The following is a 20,541-nucleotide window of genomic DNA, read 5'->3' on the forward strand; positions in this document are numbered from 1 at the left end:
GAGTGCCGCAACATGGGAGAGAGAGGGAGGGCAGAGTGCCGCAACATGGGAGAGAGAGGGAGGGCAGAGTGCCGCAACATGGGAGAGAGAGGGAGGGCAGAGTGCCGCAACATGGGAGAGAGAGGGAGGGCAGAGTGCCGCAACATGGGAGAGAGAGGGAGGGCAGAGTGCCGCAACATGGGAGAGAGAGGGAGGGCAGAGTGCCGCAACATGGGAGAGAGAGGGAGGGCAGAGTGCCGCAACATGGGAGAGAGAGGGAGGGCAGAGTGCCGCAACATGGGAGAGAGAGGGAGGGCAGAGTGCCGCAACATGGGAGAGAGAGAGAGGGCAGAGTGCCGCAACATGGGAGAGAGAGGGAGGGCAGAGTGCCGCAACATGGGAGAGAGAGAGAGGGCAGAGTGCCGCAACATGGGAGAGAGAGGGAGGGCAGAGTGCCGCAACATGGGAGAGAGAGGGAGGGCAGAGTGCCGCAACATGGGAGAGAGAGGGAGGGCAGAGTGCCGCAACATGGGAGAGAGAGGGAGGGCAGAGTGCCGCAACATGGGAGAGAGAGAGAGGGCAGAGTGCCGCAACATGGGAGAGAGAGAGAGGGCAGAGTGCCGCAACATGGGAGAGAGAGAGAGGGCAGAGTGCCGCAACATGGGAGAGAGAGGGAGGGCAGAGTGCCGCAACATGGGAGAGAGAGAGAGGGCAGAGTGCCGCAACATGGGAGAGAGAGAGAGGGCAGAGTGCCGCAACATGGGAGAGAGAGAGAGGGCAGAGTGCCGCAACATGGGAGAGAGAGAGAGGGCAGAGTGCCGCAACATGGGAGAGAGAGAGAGGGCAGAGTGCCGCAACATGGGAGAGAGAGAGAGGGCAGAGTGCCGCAACATGGGAGAGAGAGAGAGGGCAGAGTGCCGCAACATGTGAGAGCACATCTCCTGCACAGCCAAACAGCAGCAGTGTGTCCCTGCATCTACCTATTGCTGGGGAGCGCATGATGTGCTCCGATCATGTACAGCGCTATGGAATGAATGGCGCTTTAATAATAAATAATAATAATAATAATAATAATAATAATCATCAGGGGGACAGGGCTGGGTGAGACTTTTACTTTTTAAAATTTTATTAACAGTACATGGGCATAAATGCTGCCGGGGGGGGGGGTGGTAGTAAGGGGGCATAATTACTGTGTGAGGCCCTAAGGGGACTGGGGGGGGCGCCACAAACAGGCACTATAATCTGCTACAGTGCAAGAGCTGAAGGACCTGTGATGATGTCACTGTCATGTGATCAGTGCCAGTGGGGGCGGAGCTTAGCAGTGGAGAGGAGAAGTGGTAAGGACCTGTGATGATGTCACCATCATGTGATCAGTGCAGACAGGGGTGGAGCTCAGCAGAGGAGAAGTGGTAAACCTGAGAAACCTTAGAAGTTGTAGTCCTCTCCTCTTAGACTCCCTCTCTGAATTGTCGTCTGATGTCTCAATAACGGGCTGGACATGCTGGGAGTTGTAGTCCTCTCCCGTTATACCTCTTCCAGGTAATGTGCTCTGCTATCACATTATATCAGCCTTGACATGCTGGGAGTTGTAGTCCTCTCCTGTTATACCTCTTCCAGGTAATGTGCTCTGCTATCACATGATATCAGCCTGGACATGCTGGGAGTTGTAGTCCTCTCCTGTTATACCTTTTCCAGGCAATGTGCTCTGCTATCACATGATATCAGCCTGGACATGCTGGGAGTTGTAGTCCTCTCCTGTTATACCTCTTCCAGGCAATGTGCTCTGCTATCACATGATATCAGCCTGGACATGCTGGGAGTTGTAGTCCTCTCCCGTTATACCTCTTCCAGGTAATGTGCTCTGCTATCACATGATATCAGCCTGGACATGCTGGGAGTTGTAGTCTTCTCCCTGTCCTCTGACGCTGATATATAGATGACAGTTGTAGTGTCGCCCGCCGTCCTGTTGGGGGTTATGGCGGTGGTCTCTCTATATTGAGCTGTATCCTGAGGACGCAGACACACGCCGTCTGGGAGGAACGCTGTGTCCCCCCATGTGGCAGCAGAGCCCCCCAGGTACCTGGTAGTGACCCCCACTTCTACACCCCTGGGCCAGGAGACAAAACCCCGGTGTACAGATACTACCGCCCGCCCTGTGTGGACACAGTTGCTATTTAGTGCTGTGAAGACCCCCTGTGCGCCCCTCCCCCCGCCCTGCATTATTTACCCAGTGATTACTTCATCAAAGCAAAACCCTCACTCGACAAGGATCTATACTCTCATCCTCCACTTAGAGCAGAGCTGTAAATCGTCTGGGCAAACAAGGACCTGAGTTGCGCAGGTGACGTTGTCTGGTATAACCTGAGCTTTGTGAGTTTCTGTCTGTTTGGTGCCCCCCATCCCTTCCTGTCTGCAGTCGGCAGATCTGTGAGTGCAGCTTTGGATGTGACTGCAGTAGAAGACCCGCGTGATTTCTCGTTAACGCTAACTCTTTTTTTGTCTTTTCCCCTCAGCTCTGGCAGCATCACCCCACGCAGCACGCCCAGTAACTCCCCCGCTACGCGGAAGCGTTTGACTGGTATCGAGCCGGAAAATATGGTGGAGAAAGTATCGGAGACCTTGTTTGAGAAGACTCAGAGCGCGCAGAGCCCCACGTCGCCACCTCCAGGAGCAGTGCCCACCGCCATCCAGGGCATTGCCCAGCTGCCCAACTCCCAGCCCGGTACACCGCTCCCGCCGCAGCTCAGCGGGAGGGCGTCTATATGGAACAGCAAGGTGAGAACCGCTCGACCACGCGGGTCCGTAGAGCCGTCCGGTCATCCTTATAAAATGTACTCGTACCGTATTGACGATTCCTGCTTGCTGTCAGTGAATAGTCAGAAGCTGCCGTGCCCCACTCATACACCTCACCTTATCTCCCCTAAGAAACTCAATATGCCCCATCTTTCCTTCTCTTCTATTTGGGGGAAGTCGGGAGACCCCCATAGACATTGAATAGACTGCCAGTCCCATCTTATCTGCCGGTTCTGTTCTCTTAAGACAGGCTTCAGGTTTAGGTCTAAAAGGAACAAATTGCTTATATCAGCAGCAACAAGTTACAAAATTACTATATTGCATGCAATGAATGGAAACACATACACCAGGAGATGGAGAGCAGCTGTTGGTTCTCATATCCAACATGCCCGATCCTTCTTTTCGCGAACATCTGCCGTCGGGGGCAGTCAGGACACCCCCATACTCATTAGATAGTCGGCCGGTCCCGCCAAAAGCCGTAGGTTCAGCAGATTATATATGGCCACCATACGACCAGTCCATCTGCATTGTGGACCGTATTACAGTGAGGATTACGGCTCGGGGCCCCTCTGCCGCCATCTTTATGAAGCACATGTCTGCTGCTCTCTAGTGACTGCATGTTCTCTTTTCTCTTCTAGAAGATCCAGAGCTTCTACAGCGTAAGTATCCGTCATTCTTCACCCTATGTCCCACCACCCATGGGGGCGATGTCCACCATGTTTATGCTCAGTCACGGGTGTACGTAGGATTTTCTCAAGAGAAAAGGGGGGCTGTAATGGTAACACAGGCACAAACGTCCATAAAACATGGGGCTCATTCAGACGGCCGTATGCTGTCCGCAAAAATGCGGATTAGATCCTGTCCCATTCACTTCTACGGGGCCCTTTCTTCTATTGCACGGCTCAGCAAAAAAATGAAACATGTCCTGTACTTGTCAGTGAAAATCAGGACGTGGCCCTATTGAAGTCTATGGATCAGCAAAAAAAACAGAATGCAATCTGTTTTTTTGTGGACATGCTGAACTGTCCGCAAAAAACAGATCCGCATTTTTGCAGACAGCATACGGACGTCTGAATGAGCCCATATAGATACATAGAAGTAAATATGTATACATAGAACATAGATACATATACATGGATACATATACATAGATACATATACATATAGATACACACAGATACATATAGATATAGTACATAGAAAAATATAGATATAGTACATAAATACATATAGATACATATACATAGACACATATAGATACATGTACAGTACAGACCAAAAGTTTGGACACACCTTCTTATTCAAAGAGTTTTCTTTATTTTCATGACTATGAAAATTGTAGATTCACACTGAAGGCATCAAAACTATGAATTAACACATGTGGAATTATATACATAACAAACAAGTGTGAAACAACTGAAAATATGTCATATTCTAGGTTCTTCAAAGTAGCCACCTTTTGCTTTGATTACTGCTTTGCACACTCTTGGCATTCTCTTGATGAGCTTCAAGAGGTAGTCCCCTGAAATGGTCTTCCAACAGTCTTGAAGGAGTTCCCAGAGATGCTTAGCACTTGTTGGCCCTTTTGCCTTCACTCTGCGGTCCAGCTCACCCCAAACCATCTCGATTGGGTTCAGGTCCGGTGACTGTGGAGGCGAGGTCATCTGGCGCAGCACCCCATCACTCTCCTTCATGGTCAAATAGCCCTCACTTTCAAAGTTTTCCCAATTTTTCGGCTGACTGACTGACCTTCATTTCTTAAAGTAATGATGGCCACTCGTTTTTCTTTACTTAGCTTCTTTTTTCTTGCCATAATACAAATTCTCACAGTCTAATCAGTAGGACTATCAGCTGTGTATCCACCTGACTTCTCCTCAACGCCACTGATGGTCCCAACCCCATTTATAAGGCAAGAAATCCCACTTATTAAGCCTGACAGGGCACACCTGTGAAGTGAAAACCATTTCAGGGGATTACCTCTTGAAGCTCATCAAGAGAATGCCAAGAGTGTGCAAAGCAGTAATCAAAGCAAAAGGTGTCCACTTTGAAGAACCTAGAATATGACATATTTTCAGTTGTTTCACACTTGTTTGTTATGTATATAATTCTACATGTGTTAATTTATAGTTTTGATGCCTTCATAGTCATGAAAATAAAGAAAACTCTTTGAATGAGAAGGTGTGTCCAAACTTTTGGTCTGGACTGTAGATACATATAGATATAGTACATAGATACATATAGATACATATAGATACAGTATATAGATACATATACATATAGATACAGTATATAGATACATATACACATAGATACATATAGATACATATAGAAACATATTACTAGGTATATGAAGAGATATATACACAGGGGCGGACTGGCCCTAGGGAATATTCCGGGGGGCCGATGCTCAGGGGGCCACCTGAGCCCTCCTCACGGCCAGCAGCCAGGTAAGTAATGATCAGACGCTCTCGGGGTTAGGGCTCATGCAGACGAACGTATTTTATTTCCGTGTCCGTTCCGTTTTGTTTTTTGCAGAACTTTTCACTTCAATGGGTCCGCAAAAAAGTTACTCCGTGTGCATTCCACAAAAAAATAGAAAATGTCCTATGATTGTCCGCATTACGGACAAGGATAATACAGTTCTATTAGGGGCCAGCTGTTCCGTTCCGCAAAATACGGAATGCACACGGACGTCATCCATATTTTTTGCAGATCCGTTTTTTGCGGACCGCAAAAAACATACGGTCGTGTGCATGAGCCCTTAAAGGTGTTTGTTTTGGCTTTTACTATTGATGACCTATCCTCTGGATAGGTAATCAATATCAGGTCGGTGGGGGTCCGACGCCCGGCACCCTCCGCCGATCATCTGTATGATGGGAAGGCGCGAGCAGTGCGCACGTGCCGTCTCTCTTCCTGCCCTGCTGCTGCTCTGCCATAGACTGCAGTCACGAGAGACGGTCCGTCCGCATCAATATTAAAAGCCTGGAGAACCCCTTTAATGGGGAGCGTCAAGTACTTACATACCTGGCTGGTTGGCGCAGGCGCCCTCCTGAATTCAGCTGAAGCATCTGGAGTAGGAGGACAGAAGGGGTCACTGGCCGGGGCCACCACAGCAGGAGCAGCTTCTGGGGAGGCATTTGGCTCTGCTGAGTCTGTATTTTGTGCCGCAATATGGTATTTCTGCCCCCGCCTACTGGTGTTGGCCCTGTCTTCTACATCTTGAGGCCACTTTTTTTTTTCCAGGGCCAGTTTAAGTTCCCAGTCCGCCCCTGTATATATATACATAGATAGATACCGGTACATATAAATATACTTCTACATATACAGTACAGACCAAAAGTTTGGACACACCTTCTCATTCAAAGAGTTTTCTTTATTTTCATGACTATGAAGGCATCAAAACTATGAATTAACACATGTGGAATTATATACATAACAAACAAGTGTGAAACAACTGAAAATATGTCATATTCTAGGTTCTTCAAAGTAGCCACCTTTTGCTTTGATTACTGCTTTGCACACTCTTGGCATTCTCTTGATGAGCTTCAAGAGGTAGTCCCCTGAAATGGTTTTCACTTCACAGGTATGCCCTGTCAGGTTTAATAAGTGGGATTTCTTGCCTTATAAATTGGGTTGGGACCATCAGTGGCGTTGAGGAGAAGTCAGGTGGATACACAGCTGATAGTCCTACTGAATATACTGTTAGAATTTGTATTATGGCAAGAAAAAAGCAGCTAAGTAAAGAAAAACGAGTGGCCATCATTACTTTAAGAAATGAAGGTCAGTCAGTCAGCCGAAAAATTGGGAAAACTTTGAAAGTAGGGCTATTTGCCCATGAAGGAGAGTGATGGGGTGCTGCGCCAGATGACCTGGCCTCCACAGTCACCGGACCTGAACCCAATCGAGATGGTTTGGGGTGAGCTGGACCGCAGAGTGAAGGCAAAAGGGCCAACAAGTGCTAAGCATCTCTGGGAACTCCTTCAAGACTGTTGGAAGACCATTTCAGGGGACTACCTCTTGAAGCTCATCAAGAGAATGCCAAGAGTGTGCAAAGCAGTAATCAAAGCAAAAGGTGGCTACTTTGAATAACCTAGAATATGACATATTTTCAGTTGTTTCATACTTGTTTGTTATGTATATAATTCCACATGTGTTAATTAATAGTTTTGATGCCTTCATAGTCATGAAAATAAAGAAAACTCTTTGAATGAGAAGGTGTGTACTGTGTGTGTGTATATATATATATATAACATGTACATAGAAATAGATACATATAAACATATGAGAGCGCACATAGACTGTGTAGAAGTGACATATGGGGCCCCTGCGGTACACAAAGCTGCACTGCCCTCCCCCATCTTGGGCCAACATACCCAGCATGTCATAGTAGTGCTGCCCCCTGCAGGCTGATGTTGTTAGGACAAATCAGTACGAGGCGCTTCGTGCCTCAGAGCAGTAATCACGCTGCAGCACTTGTAACCTCCATAATAAGACCTCCGATGGAAGTTGCACATTTACCTCGGTGTGAAATCGGAGGCGCGGTATGTTCTCATGATCCTCTAGAGCTGCCACATTGGAGCTGAACTATGGTCGTGTGCCTGCGCCTCCTAATGATGGCAGTCAAGAGAGGGACGGTAATCCTGACTGTTTCCACTGTGTGTTTTAACTATGTTTAATGTACGTCTCCAGGACTGGCAGTGATGAATGCCACCCAGCTTTCCCAGGATCCACAGTAAGGCTACACGCACACGATCGTTGTCCGCAAAACACGGACAGCCTTTAATATAACTGCCTATTCTTGTCCGCAAAACGGACCAGAATAGGACAGTTTTTTGTGGGGGCCATGGAACGGAGCTACGGATGCGGACAGCACACGGAGTGCTGTCTGCATCTTTTGCGGCCCCCCATTGAAGTGAATGGGTCCGCATCCAAGCTGCCAAAACGGCGGCTCGGATGCGGACCAAAACGGCGGCCGCGTGCATGAGGCCTAAATGTGAGAGACGGTTACATCTCACTGCGTAAATAGGCAGCATGACTAGTCAGAACCTGGGAAAGCTGGGTGACCGTCCTTCTTCTCTTCCCACATCCAATGGGGGCTGAGGGGTTTTGCTGCTTTTTTTGGGGGTTGCGATTTCTGCCGTCTCTCAACCCGGGGTGTTTCTTCCAGATGCTGAGCCCCAATTACAAGCAGCGCAATGAAGATTTCCGCAAGATCTTCAAGAAATTGCCCGATTCGGAGCGACTGATTGTGGGTGAGTGAGGCGTTCATGTTCACTAGGCGGGTCTTCTGATACCTATCGCCCCCTAAATCCCTGACTGTCGCCCCCTCTTCTCTCTGCCCCATCAGATTACTCCTGCGCTCTGCAGAGAGACATCCTCCTTCAGGGAAGACTCTACCTATCGGAGAACTGGATCTGTTTCCATAGCAACATATTCCGCTGGGAAACCACCGTAAGTGATGCCGATGAGAGTTTGACTCCTTTGTGTTTAGCTCCATAGTAAAGGTTTTGCATAGTAAATGCCAAGCTGTGTGCCAGTCAGTAACCCTGAGCCCCGTGCCTGGATTATACACAGATACAAGGGTATCATTTATACATGCGGAAGCCTCTAGATGTCGTCAGCGACTCAAGTGCACGCTTTCGCTTCCTAGAAGTGGTGTCCCAAGAATCCATAGGGAGAGACTTGCAGCAGATTATTAGACTGCTTCATTTGCTTCAGTTTAACAGCTCCCCTAGTGGTGAAAGTAAAGTACTGCATGCTGGCTGATCCGTAATGGGTTTGGGAACTTTGAGATTCTTTTGTGTCCAATTCATTTAAAAAAAAAAATTTAATTTGGGTCCAAATTGATTCTACATGAATCAAGTATGCTTTAACTGGCCTGAACATTGATACATGACACTGAGGTCTCCTAGGACTTATTTTTTTAAAAACTTTCGCTCCCCCCCCCCACTCCCCTTTAAAGGGGTTGTCCGGGTTCGGAGCTGAACCCGGACATATCGCCATTTTCACCCAGGCAGACCCCCTGACTTGGGCATCGGAGCAGTTTATGCTCCGATGCTCTCCTTTGCCCTGCTCTAAATCGCGCAGGGCAAAGGCATTTTCTGGAGTTCCAGTGACGTACCCGTCTCTCCCTAGGGCTGCCAGGTGAAGGCTTCCGCCCCCAGCAGTGAGCCCTGCAAAACGGCTAGGGCAGCGCTAAAGACCGCCCATCAGAGCCGGTGACGTCACCAAACACACTGCCGGGCGCAAGCCTCTGCCTGGCAGTGTGTTATTGTAACAAAAAGAGCCCTTGCCGTGCGCAATCCTGCACAGGCCAAAGGAGAGCATCGGAGCATGAAATGCTCCAATGCTAACATCAGGGGGGCTTCCTGGGTGAAATTATGGGTATGTCCGGACAACCCCTTTAAGCTCTTTAACGCAATGACAGCAGTAGCAAATATGCTATGGGTAAACGCAGGGCCATATTTACAACCAGGCACATAAGGGCACCTGCCTAGGGCATCAGGAAGGAAGGGGAGAGCACTTCACAGAAAACTAATGATTTAGGTTGATTCTTTCTCCTAAGTGCTGCTTCTCATGTCTCCTTATCACTAACTATTGTTAATTATAGCTATAAGGAGAATTAACCCTCACACTGCTCACCTACAGCTAATGTAACGGTAATCTCTTCAGGAAGGCAGTGTAAGGGTTAAGTCCCCTGCCTTATAGCTAGAACAAGCAAAAGTGATAAGGAGACATCAGAGCAGTCAGAGGAGGAGAAAGGTGAAGCCAGTATGTGTCCTATAGGTACATTATCAACTGGTAGAGAAGATGTCTCTGCCTATCACACAGCAGGCCATAAACTGCATGGTCAATAACCACATCACAACCCAATCCCGATAAAACCAAGTGTGTTTTAAACACCGTTTTGTATAACACATGGTCAAAATCATTTTATGTGGCTTGTGTATACCCTTTAATTCGGTGGGTGGCTATAGCCAAGCTAAAAGGGGGTGTGAGCACTATGTCGGTCTAAGGCAGCATAAACTCTAAATACAGCCATGGGTAAATGCATGGTGGACGGCGTTAACAAACCATGTGCATGCGTTCTACTTTTTCACATTATAGACTTTCCAAAATTGTTCCTTATTGGGGGCAGATGGTGTTATGGAATAAAAAAACAGTGGCTTGTTGGGACCAAGCATCCAAAAATTATGCCCTAATGGGGGCAGATCTCTGCTCATATTTATTCACACACACACATGTTAATGTTAGAAAAAATAGCGGCTTGTTCTGCACCAATGTCCCAAAATTATGCTTTAACGGGGTAAGAATGACTGCTTGTATATATACACACGCACAAATATTATCAGAAGCAAAAGTGGCTTGTTCTGAACAAGCCTTAATTGGGAGCAGCAGCAATGCAGTGTGGGTGTGGAAAGGATAGGGTAATGATACCATGTGGCAGCAGCCATCTAGTATGAAACATGATGGTAGGCAGGCAGACGGTGGCATGATGGGGCACCATCAGCAATAGTAGATTTATTCATTGGCCTCAGCTGGAGGTGTGTGAATGTCCTTGTTCATTTTAACAAAAGTTATGTTTTGGACACTGACAGGAAAAGTATGTCCATTTGGGTGTGGTAAGGCCACCTTCTGCACTGAAAACCTTTTCTAAGATGATACTGGAGGCTGGGCAAAAGAGAGATCATATTGGACCAGTTGGAACCACTGTTCCAATCTGCCCGTCCAGAAGACCATAGAGTCGGGGAACAGGGTATGCATCCTAGAAAGTTCATAGTCCAGGTAGGACTTGATTTGCTGATTAACATCATCCTGGGGCAGCACATGAAAAAACTGCTTCACCATGTTGATCAAACTGAACTCGCTTCTGCTGCTTGTAGTAGCGGAGTAGGCGGTGGGTGAATCGGCAGGGTGCAAAGTGGGGCCTCCTGGTCAGACGTGCAGGTGGCAGGCGCCTGCTCACCAAAAGCTGCGGCAAGCTGTGTGCACACTGTATGCTTGTGATAAAGTAATTTAGCCTTCCTTTTGGCAACAGGAAAACATTCCCCAATTTTGCTTTGAAAGTGAAGGTCTAAGGCTGGGTTCACACTTGAGCGCATTTTATATGCGCGTTTAATGCACGTTTTTGTCGCGCGTTTTTATGCGCGTTTCTTGCAATAGCAAACGCGCGTTTGACGCGCGTTTGTGTGATTGACTGCAGTGTCCTATGGCCACAAACGCACGTCAAAACGTCAAGAACTTGTTTGAGCGTAGGGCGTTTTTCAGCGCGTTCAAACGCGCTGTAAAACGCTCAAGTGAGAACCAGGGCCATAGGGAAGCATTGGTTTTCATGTGTTGAGCGTTTTACAGCGCGTTTGAACGCGCTGTAAAACGCTCAATTGTGAGCCCAGCCTAAAAGCTTGGCTATCCAGTAATCATCAGCCTGCTTGATGTCAATGATTCGCCTGTCAGTATGTAAGCAAGCAAGCATATAGCTTGCCATTTTCACCATCGCACCCAAGGATCCAGTTCTTTCTAGTCACCCCCCACATTGAGATAATTAGTCATCATGGCCAGTGTCATCGTCATTATCAGCCCCATTCTATGGCCAGTGTCGTCATCATCATCATCAGCCCCCTCCTCCTGAACAAGCAACTCCTCCTCCAGTGGTAGCTCCTCATCCTCCACTTCTTCCTCCATGGGTCCTTCACCTTGTGGGTCTCCAACAGTTTCAGGGTGGCCAAAATGATGCGTAATCTGTTCTTCTTCCACCATCCCTTGTTGCATCAGTGTGAGGGTCTCTTGTACGATAAATATCAGTTGTTCCTACTATCAAATCTGGTGGCCTTCTTGAAGGGCTTCAGCAACCAACAGGCATCTCTAATAAGCTGCTACTGCCTGACTTTGAAACAACGCATGTTCCTGCTGAGGTGGTCTGGTGCATGATGAAATCATTTGCAGTTTTATGCTGCTTGTACAGACACTCTAGCAGGTGCAAAATTGAATTCCAGAAATGTGGAACGTCGCACATCAAGCGATGCAACAGCAGACTGTTGTGTCGCTGTAAGTCCAGGAGGGCGTTCCTTGCCATTGCCTTGAATTGTGAGGAAAGTCTTCTGGACATTGCCAGCATTAACTGTAAGCCAGTGTACTTTTTCAAAAAGCATTGCACAACTATATTTATCCTTATTGTAATCTGAGGAAGGGGCCATTTCGGCCTTGAAACACGTAACTGTAACAAAAAAATAAATTTCTATACTTACCTGTGTCCTCCTCCGCTGGCATCAGAAGCGCTCCTTCTTCTCCTCTACGGTCCCACATCTGGACATGACAGTACAAGGCAGGGATGGCTTTTATAGAGAAATAATGCCAGCTAGGCATCTTCCAGTGAGGCTGAGCAGACACCATCAGTTCCCCAAAGGCAGCAGATTCCACTAAGTGATACGGCAGCAACTGCACCACTAGAAACTTGGCCAGGTGGGAGTTAAGCTGGCGCACCATCAAATTGCTGGGTGTGTACACATAGCTATGCGTGAAGTCCTCCACCTCCGCCTGAACATAATCCTCACTGATATCCAAATGTTGACTGTTTTCAAACAAGTCATCAACATGTAGACTTTCTTGAGTATCTTCCATAGTGAGTGTTGCAACTTCTTAGGAAAAAAAAGAAGGTGCCCCACTAGGAGGGGGCAGTGAAAGCAGAGAGGATGCAACTAAAAGCCTTCTCTGGGGTTGTAAGGGGGAACAGGAGGATCACTGTGACCCCTGGCTCTACGGCACGGTTTCAGACTCGGAGGTGACCTCCACATCATCCTGCTACGACTGAGACGAGGAGTGACCCATCCAGTCCACAATCTCGTCCTCTTTGTTCTTAATAATAATCTACTGCCTATCAAAGGCCAGGGAGAACTGTGGCCTACTACTAATACTAATGACCGGATGGCTGGTATTGCTACTGCTGTTTGCACTACTATCCACATTCTGACTCACGGATGGTAAGGAATGGGTATTTCATTTGCCACTCTTCTGTTTTCCATTTAAAAACAGAGGTGCAATTTAATGTCCTTCCCTTTCTACAAACACACTGCACACTGCTACTGACAATTTGCAATGGTAATAATGCAGTTTTTGCAGTAAAGTGCATTTTCTTTAAGACTGAACAGTGTCTTGCAGTAATAAAACAATGCGTTTAATAACACCGGTATAATAATGGCGTTATTGCCATATTGCTTCTGGGGTGCTGGCAATAAGTCTATGAACTGTAGAAACTTTTTTACTAAAAACAAAACTGAGCACTAGTGATGAGCGAATGGATGAGGTGAGTATGTATTTTTTTTATATATTTTTTACCACCATTTCAGGGAAAATTGATTCGTTACTACAAAGTGCTAGGAAATTCGGATTCGTGTCAATTCGAATTTCTCATGAAATTCCGATTGAATTCCTGTCACGGACATTCCCGCGACAGGTGGCAGGAGATCGGCGAGACTAGCAACACGTGGTTTGATCTGACATGTTTTCCGTTTGGATCAAATGACGTCTGTGTTGTTTCTGGTGCTTGCCGCACCTTTTTTCCCCAGGTGTGGCTATTAGGGTCATCTAGCCTTCTCTATTTATAGTTGCTTTTCCCACAATGCTGTGCGGTTTATAGCTTCTGTTTGGACCTTTGGATAGATTGTGGTTGGATCTCGGCTGAGTTCCTGGTGCTTCCATTGTTCCTTTGAAGTTAAGTCTTTCCTTTCCCTTTTGTATTTTGTTCGGGTTTTCTGTGTTGCATTTCCCTTTTGTTTTTATTAGGCCTGAAATAGACTCCTGTTCGTCCTTCCTTTTGGAGGAACAGGAAGTCTCTTCCCTGCCACTAGTACCAGGGTCCTATGAGGCTTGATAGGACTATAGGAATTCCTGCGTATGAACTCACCTACCTTTGGGGTCTGTTCATACTAGTAGTTAGTCCGGATTTTGGTTAGGGTTTTTATTAGGAGGTGTACATATTCCTCCTTTAGTTCTCAGGCCTGATTCCCTGTCCCCCCCCCCCCTTCCCTTCTATGCTCGGTGTAGCGTTTCCCTCCTACACCGAAGCGTGACAATTCCACTTCGTTAACTTCGATTTTCTCAACATTAGTGGGCACCATTTTTATGTGATTCATCCAAAGCGAATCGCAAAAATTTCAGATTCATTCGGACGTTGAATTTGTTTTGAAATTCGTAACAAATCTGATTAATTTAGAATGGATTCGCTGGTGTCTGGTTCACGTCACATATATAAAGCCTGCTCCATCAGAGCAGCTCTGGCTCAGGTGGCGGATATCCAAAGCCTCACATTTATCACCTCCATATATTGTTCTAAGGCAAAAAGACAGGGGGTCGAGTGTGTATATGTTAACTATTTGGATGCCGCTTGCAGAAGGTTCATGACTCCTTTCTTTTTTCATTGAGCAGATCACCATCCAGCTGAAGGACATCCGGTGCATTAAGAAGGAGAAGACGGCAAAAGTGATTCCCAACGCCATTCAAGTGTGCACCGAAAACGAGAAGGTGAGAAACGTGGCGTCCAGAGAGTGGAGAATCCGCAGGCCAATGGTTGTAATGCAGACACAACTAAACCCATAGAATGAACATTCCCTGCTTGTTCAGTGTCTGCACAGAGCTCATTCTGATCATCTGCATTCAGGGCGGTGTCCTCGTTACACCAGATATGGCCTCTGCCTGCATTACAGGAGCTCTGTAGTCTTCTGGGCTTTGACTAACAACAGGCTTGCTTAGTGTTTCCAGCAGAATAGTGAGTGCAGCTCTGGAGTATAATACAGGATGTAACTCGGGTTCAGTACAGGATAAGTAATGTATATACACAGTGACTGCACCAGCAGAATAGTGAGTGCAGCTCTGGAGTATAATACAGGATATGACTCAGGATCAGTACAGGATAAGTAATGTAATGTATGTACACAGTGACTGCACCAGCAGAATAGTGAGTGCAGCTCTGGAGTATAGGATGTAACTCAGGATCAGTACAGGATAAGTAATGTATGTACACAGTGACTCCACCAGCAGAATAGTGAGTGCAGCTCTGGAGTATAATACAGGATGTAACTGAGGATCAGTACAGGATAAGTAATGTAATGTATGTACACAGTGACTGCACCAGCAGAATAGTGAGTGCAGCTCTGGAGTATAATACACGATGTAACTCAGGATCAGTACAGGATAAGTAATGTAATGTATGTACACAGTGACTGCACCAGCAGAATAGTGAGTGCAGCTCTGGAGTATAATACAGGATGTAACTCAGGATCAGTACAGGATAAGTAATGTAATGTATGTACACAGTGACTCCACCAGCAGAATAGTGAGTGCAGCTCTGGAGTATAATACAGGATGTAACTCAGGATCAGTACAGGATAAGTAATGTAATGTATGTACACAGTGACTGCACCAGCAGAGTAGTGAGTGCAGCTCTGGAGTATAATACAGGATGTAACTGAGGATCAGTACAGGATAAGTAATGTAACGTATGTACACAGTGACTGCACCAGCAGAATAGTGAGTGCAGCTCTGGAGTATAATACAGGCTATAACTCAGGATCAGTACAGGATAAGTAATGTATGTACACAGTGACTCCACCAGCAGAATAGTGAGTGCAGCTCTGGAGTATAATACAGGATGTAACTGAGGATCAGTACAGGATAAGTAATGTAACGTATGTACACAGTGACTGCACCAGCAGAATAGTGAGTGCAGCTCTGGAGTATAATACAGGATGTAACTCAGGATCAGTACAGGATAAGTAATGTAATGTATGTACACAGTGACTGCACCAGCAGAATAGTGAGTGCAGCTCTGGAGTATAATACAGGATGTAACTCAGGATCAGTACAGGATAAGTAATGTATGTATAAGCTTTAGATTACTTGCAGACCTTTGTGACTGATTTGCTACTTCTTGACTGTAAGGAATTTGAGTTACTTAATTAAAAGTGTTGTCTAAAATGGATATCCCCTTTAAGAATGAACAGATACAGTCAGTGCATCCACAGCCATTCCTGCTCCAGGTCAGAGCTGTTGACCGCCAACCTGCACATACATCGCTGGTGATTATCAGCGCAGTGACACCATTGATTTTGCTTATCACTCAGTTACTTGAACTTTAGCCCCGCTGTAATGATACCCGCACTTTATGAGGACTATTAAGTCTCCGATTTCTTCCTGAGCAGTCACCTGCCAGACGCTGCTCCTCCGGAGCTCACTTCTCCTCTCTCCGCTGCCTTCCACCCATGGTGGAGGTTTCATTCTGTTTTCTGTAAGTTCTCCTCTCGTCCAGCCTGCCTCGAGAGAGACACAGCGCTGTAATTGTGCCAATGTAGCAGAGCTGAGTTTGTCACTTAAAGCTAATGCAGATGGTTTACCCGCAATCCTATGGAAAATCTTGATGGCACATATTACCAAATGACAAACTGGGCTCTGCTACATCTGGCTATTGTGGAGAAGTTATATTCACCAGTTGATTATCTTCTTGCTTTTCCCTGCAGCACTTCTTCACTTCCTTCGGAGCCCGGGACCGCTCTTTCCTGCTGATATTTCGTCTCTGGCAGAATGCCCTTTTAGATAAGGTAAGAGCGATGAAATACAGGGGATGGGTACGGGGCATACCATGTGTATATAAAGTATATACCTCCAGATTCTGTGCTGCTATTTTCTTATTAAGCACTGGGGGATCTAAGGGACCCCCAGCATTAGGGCCCCTATGTATAGTTAGATTCGTTACATTGTTGTTCACCTAGAAGGCTATGCCCCCCCAGGCACAGGGGCCCTAATTATGATTGCAACCACAAGTATATTCCAAAACCTTTCACCCACTCCGTTTGACGTATATGCATGATGTATCGATACAGTATAATAGTGTCTGCCGACATAGCAGAGATGAGTTTATCACTTGGCACAACTGAGGAGCAAGCTGTTATCCCTAGTGTTACAGGTCGACCTACAGCGTTACCCTTGCTGGTGAAGTTTCTTGGTGCCCAGACATCTCGCTAACAAATTCAGCTCTGCTACATCTGTAGACGTACAATGTAACTGGGTTGCTGTGCTTGTTAGGTGATTGTGTATGATCTATAACCGGTCACTTGTTCAGTCATTGTCTGAATTTCGTGGAGCGTGGTGACTTGGCGCCGAGGTGCTGAGTTTCCCGAATCCCAGATGGCGGCACTTCCCTACCTGCCGCACTGGTGTTTACCTTTCCCATAGAATGAGACCCGTCGCACATCGCCCATCCCACAAGCCATCATAGAAATGATTCACTCCTGTGGCGAGGAGGGGGAGAGAACTGGTGAAACTGGCAGAGGGCACACCCTGTACCCCACTGTCTAACCCAGCGCAGAGCATGGGTACTGGGACTATCACCCCCCCTCCCCAAGGAACCCTTTCCAGGTTTGCCTGATGCCGATGTCCACCTTGCCCAAGGGTGTCTGACAACCACCACAGTCTACTATGGGCAACTTGAGTCTTAGAAGACCATGGCTAGGTGTAACCCACCAACCTACCGGAAGGTCACCCCAAAATCAGACTGCAGCTAGAGGGGCAAGAGGAGCTGCCTGCAAGGTGGAACGTGAAGGGGGGTACGAAGTCTGAACTGAGCCCCCTCTTTTTTCATGGGCCCCATAGCAGAGGCATTGAAAAAAAATAAACAGTGAGAGCAATTTTATACAACTTTCTAATATATGTTGTATTTCAAGAACTCTGCTTGCTGTTGACAGTTGGAAACTTGGAAGCTTTTCCTATCCAAGTTCTTCTACAATTGTATCTAGTTTGCTTGCTATCAGTGAATGGAAATATTGAGTGAGCTATTGTGCGCCCACCGTTTATGTGGATAATCCCCGTCCGTGTGATCTCTGCTTAGTGACAATATATCAGCATTAACCCCTTAGGCCCCATTCACTTCTATGGGGCCGGGGCTGCGTGAAAAACCCAGAATATAGAACGTGCTGCGATTCTCACACAGAAGTGATGGGTGAAAAACAACGCTCATGTGCACAGACCTATTGAAATGAATGGGTCCGGATTCAGTGCGGGTGCTATGCGTTCACTTCACGCATCTCACCCGCGCGGAACGCAGTACGCCTTCTTACAGCGGTCACTAAGAGGACTTAGGCTGGTTCTCCCGTGCGGGGGGACAGCTGTAACATAACAGCCGCACTACTCTGACCGGCGGGGGCACCGATCCGGGCTGTTTAATCCTTTACATGCCGCGTGCCATAGTGCCCGCCGCAGGGAGCGGACTCCCTCTGTCTCTTATTGACACCCCGCAAATAAGCTCAAGGGGTGCCAATGTCAGTGCAGGCAGGCCGGGACCTAGTGAAGGCCTGCCTCGAGTTTCCCAGCAGGCTGTGCCTCTCTGGCGCAACCTGCTGGTGAATGTCAGTATAGCACTGACAATAAAATATTTTGCACTACAGCAATAGTGCAAAGTATATTAGAAGTGATGAAAAGATTACTATTACTATTATAGTCTCCTTGTGGGACAATTAAATGGTTAAAAATGGTTAAAAAAAAAGGTAGAAATAAAAAAAGAATTCTAGGTAAAAAAAAAATACACCCTTTTTACACTGAAGAAAGCTTTTCAATGGAAAAATTACAAAAATAAAATCATATATATTGGTATCACCACGTCCGTAACGACCTGCACTATGCAGTTATCATGTTATTTTTTACCATAAGAAAACAAACTAAAAAGTGCCAGAATTGCTGCTTTTTTGCTTAGTCACCACTAAAAAAAAGTAATAAAAAGCGATCAAAAAGTCTTATGTAGCCCAAAATTAAAACAAATGAAAACTGCAAAAATCAAGCCCTCACACGGCTCCTTAGAAAGAAAAATAAAAAAGTTATTGGTTTTGGGATGCGGCAATTAAAAAAAAATATATATATTTTTTCTTTATTGTGTTATTGATGCCGAAAAATGAACGCCACCAAATTTAGAACATAAAAACTCAGTGGCAGTATTGCTGTTTTTTCCCACATCCCTCCAAGAAAGAGTTAATAGAAGTTATTCAGTAAGTTACGTGTACCCCAAAATGGCACGATTTAAAACTACATCTTGTCCCGCAAAAAACAAGCCCTCGTATGGCGGAAAAATAAAATAGCTCCTGGAAGGCAACAATGAAAAAAAAATAAAAAATAAAAATCTCCTGGTCATTAAAGCCCAAATCGGGCTGGTCACATAGGGCTGTATTAGTCCTGCCAATGTATAGCTAATAAGTGTTCATAGGAAAACTCGTTATTGATGATCTGCCAGTGTAATACTCCCGCAAATTACCCGATCAATGAGCAGACGCTCGTTCATTGGGCAATCGCATTTTTTTTATGCATGCTAAAAAAACTCCTCATTTGCCGGCAGCAGATCGGGCCTTCTAATCAAGCTCTGCCACCGGTAAACAAGGATTCTGTATGGGGATGAGCGATGGCATCAGCGATCACAGCTCCATATACTGAGGAGGAGATCGCTGCATGTAAATGTGTCTCCTCCACTGATGAGCAGGCGATTGCTGGGAAGGAACGATTCCTTCCCAACTATCGAAATGCTGATCCGCAGGTCTAATACAGCCCTAAGGTGTTAAGGAGCTAATTGCATTAGAGCCATTGTCTCTGGTTACACAGGAGTCGCTGGGCGCAGGCGTCTCCTGGGTTGTTCAGATCCCACAGTTTTCATACACTGACGACAAGCCGAGATCTTGAAAGTGGTGACAAATTTAGACTCAAATGCTAAACTTCTCCTGTTGGTTATACATTGAATAAGCTGTAATTACGGTATATAAAAGTGACAAATTTAAAAAGGCCTTTGTAGAAAAATCTGATTAATAATGCAGACGAAAATGGGGGATCGGTGACTGTGGCAAAGCTACTCTTTCTCTTTTCTGCTGAATGTACACTGCCGATCCAGATTGGAGCAGGAACTGAAGAGGTGCACATATTTAAAGGACATTTCCATCTAAATGTATGAACACACAAAAAATTTGATTACTAAAGCTCTTCAGCCGTAAAGGACTTGTTCACCTACAAGACCCATTTTCAACAAGAGAGGTCATAAAAGTAAAATTTGGGGAGTTCTGACCAGTCGACCGTTTCTAAAGTTCTCGTTCACCTCTATAGAAAATGGAAGGGGGTGGTGCTCCTGAAAAATGGAAGGGGGTGGTGCTCCTGAAAAATGGAAGGGGGTGGTGCTCCTGAAAAATGGAAGGGGGTGGTGCTCCTGAAAAATGGGAAGGGGGAGGTGCTCCTGAAAATGGGAAGGGGGAGGTGCTCCTGAAAATGGGAAGGGGGTGGTGCTCCTGAAAATGGGAAGGGGGTGCTCCTCCCACTCTTAGTCTTAAAACTGCATTTTACGGGCCCTTGTCCTCACATCATTAAGGTCACAGACTTCGGACCTCCATGTAACTTACTTTTATGACCTTTCTCATTGACTGGTAAAAAAAAACACACGTTGTCATGGATACATAATCTAACCGAATTCTTTTTTTTGTCACACAGTGCGTTTAGCACTGAACTTAAGGGCTGAAGAAGTCTGGCAGTGGCAAAAATAAGCAGCTCTGCATCTCTTATTGCCAGATTAATCAGATTTTTGTAAAAATACATTTGGGTTGACACCCCCTTTAAGCTCCTTTACGTATTGTATATTATGAAGGATTACAGTTATGTCTACATTTTAGAAGACGTACGCTGGTCATGACTTATAACCTGCGTATGACTTATAACCCATCACACCAAGATTTATATGACTTCTAGGAATGATTGTGATAC

General features: G+C 46.2%; 1 protein-coding gene across 6 annotated transcripts in view; it reads left to right on the forward strand.

The window, feature by feature from the left end:
- The window catches only part of GRAMD1A (GRAM domain containing 1A), a 162,347-nt gene that overhangs the window by 102,270 nt on the left and 39,536 nt on the right, over positions 1 to 20,541 (forward strand). For 4 of the 6 annotated variants that reach the window (XM_040421902.1, XM_040421924.1, XM_040421918.1 and 1 more), the window contains 6 exons: positions 2,493 to 2,754; positions 3,411 to 3,431; positions 7,940 to 8,024; positions 8,120 to 8,223; positions 14,194 to 14,289; positions 16,281 to 16,361. In XM_040421902.1, the coding sequence (XP_040277836.1) occupies positions 2,493 to 2,754; positions 3,411 to 3,431; positions 7,940 to 8,024; positions 8,120 to 8,223; positions 14,194 to 14,289; positions 16,281 to 16,361 (649 nt within the window). The remainder of the gene's footprint in view (positions 1 to 2,492; positions 2,755 to 3,410; positions 3,432 to 7,939; positions 8,025 to 8,119; positions 8,224 to 14,193; positions 14,290 to 16,280; positions 16,362 to 20,541) is intronic. The other 2 variants (XM_040421906.1, XM_040421912.1) reach the window with 2 other exon arrangements.

Source organism: Bufo bufo, chromosome 1, assembly GCF_905171765.1.
Source record: "Bufo bufo chromosome 1, aBufBuf1.1, whole genome shotgun sequence".
Lineage (NCBI taxonomy): Eukaryota > Metazoa > Chordata > Amphibia > Anura > Bufonidae > Bufo > Bufo bufo.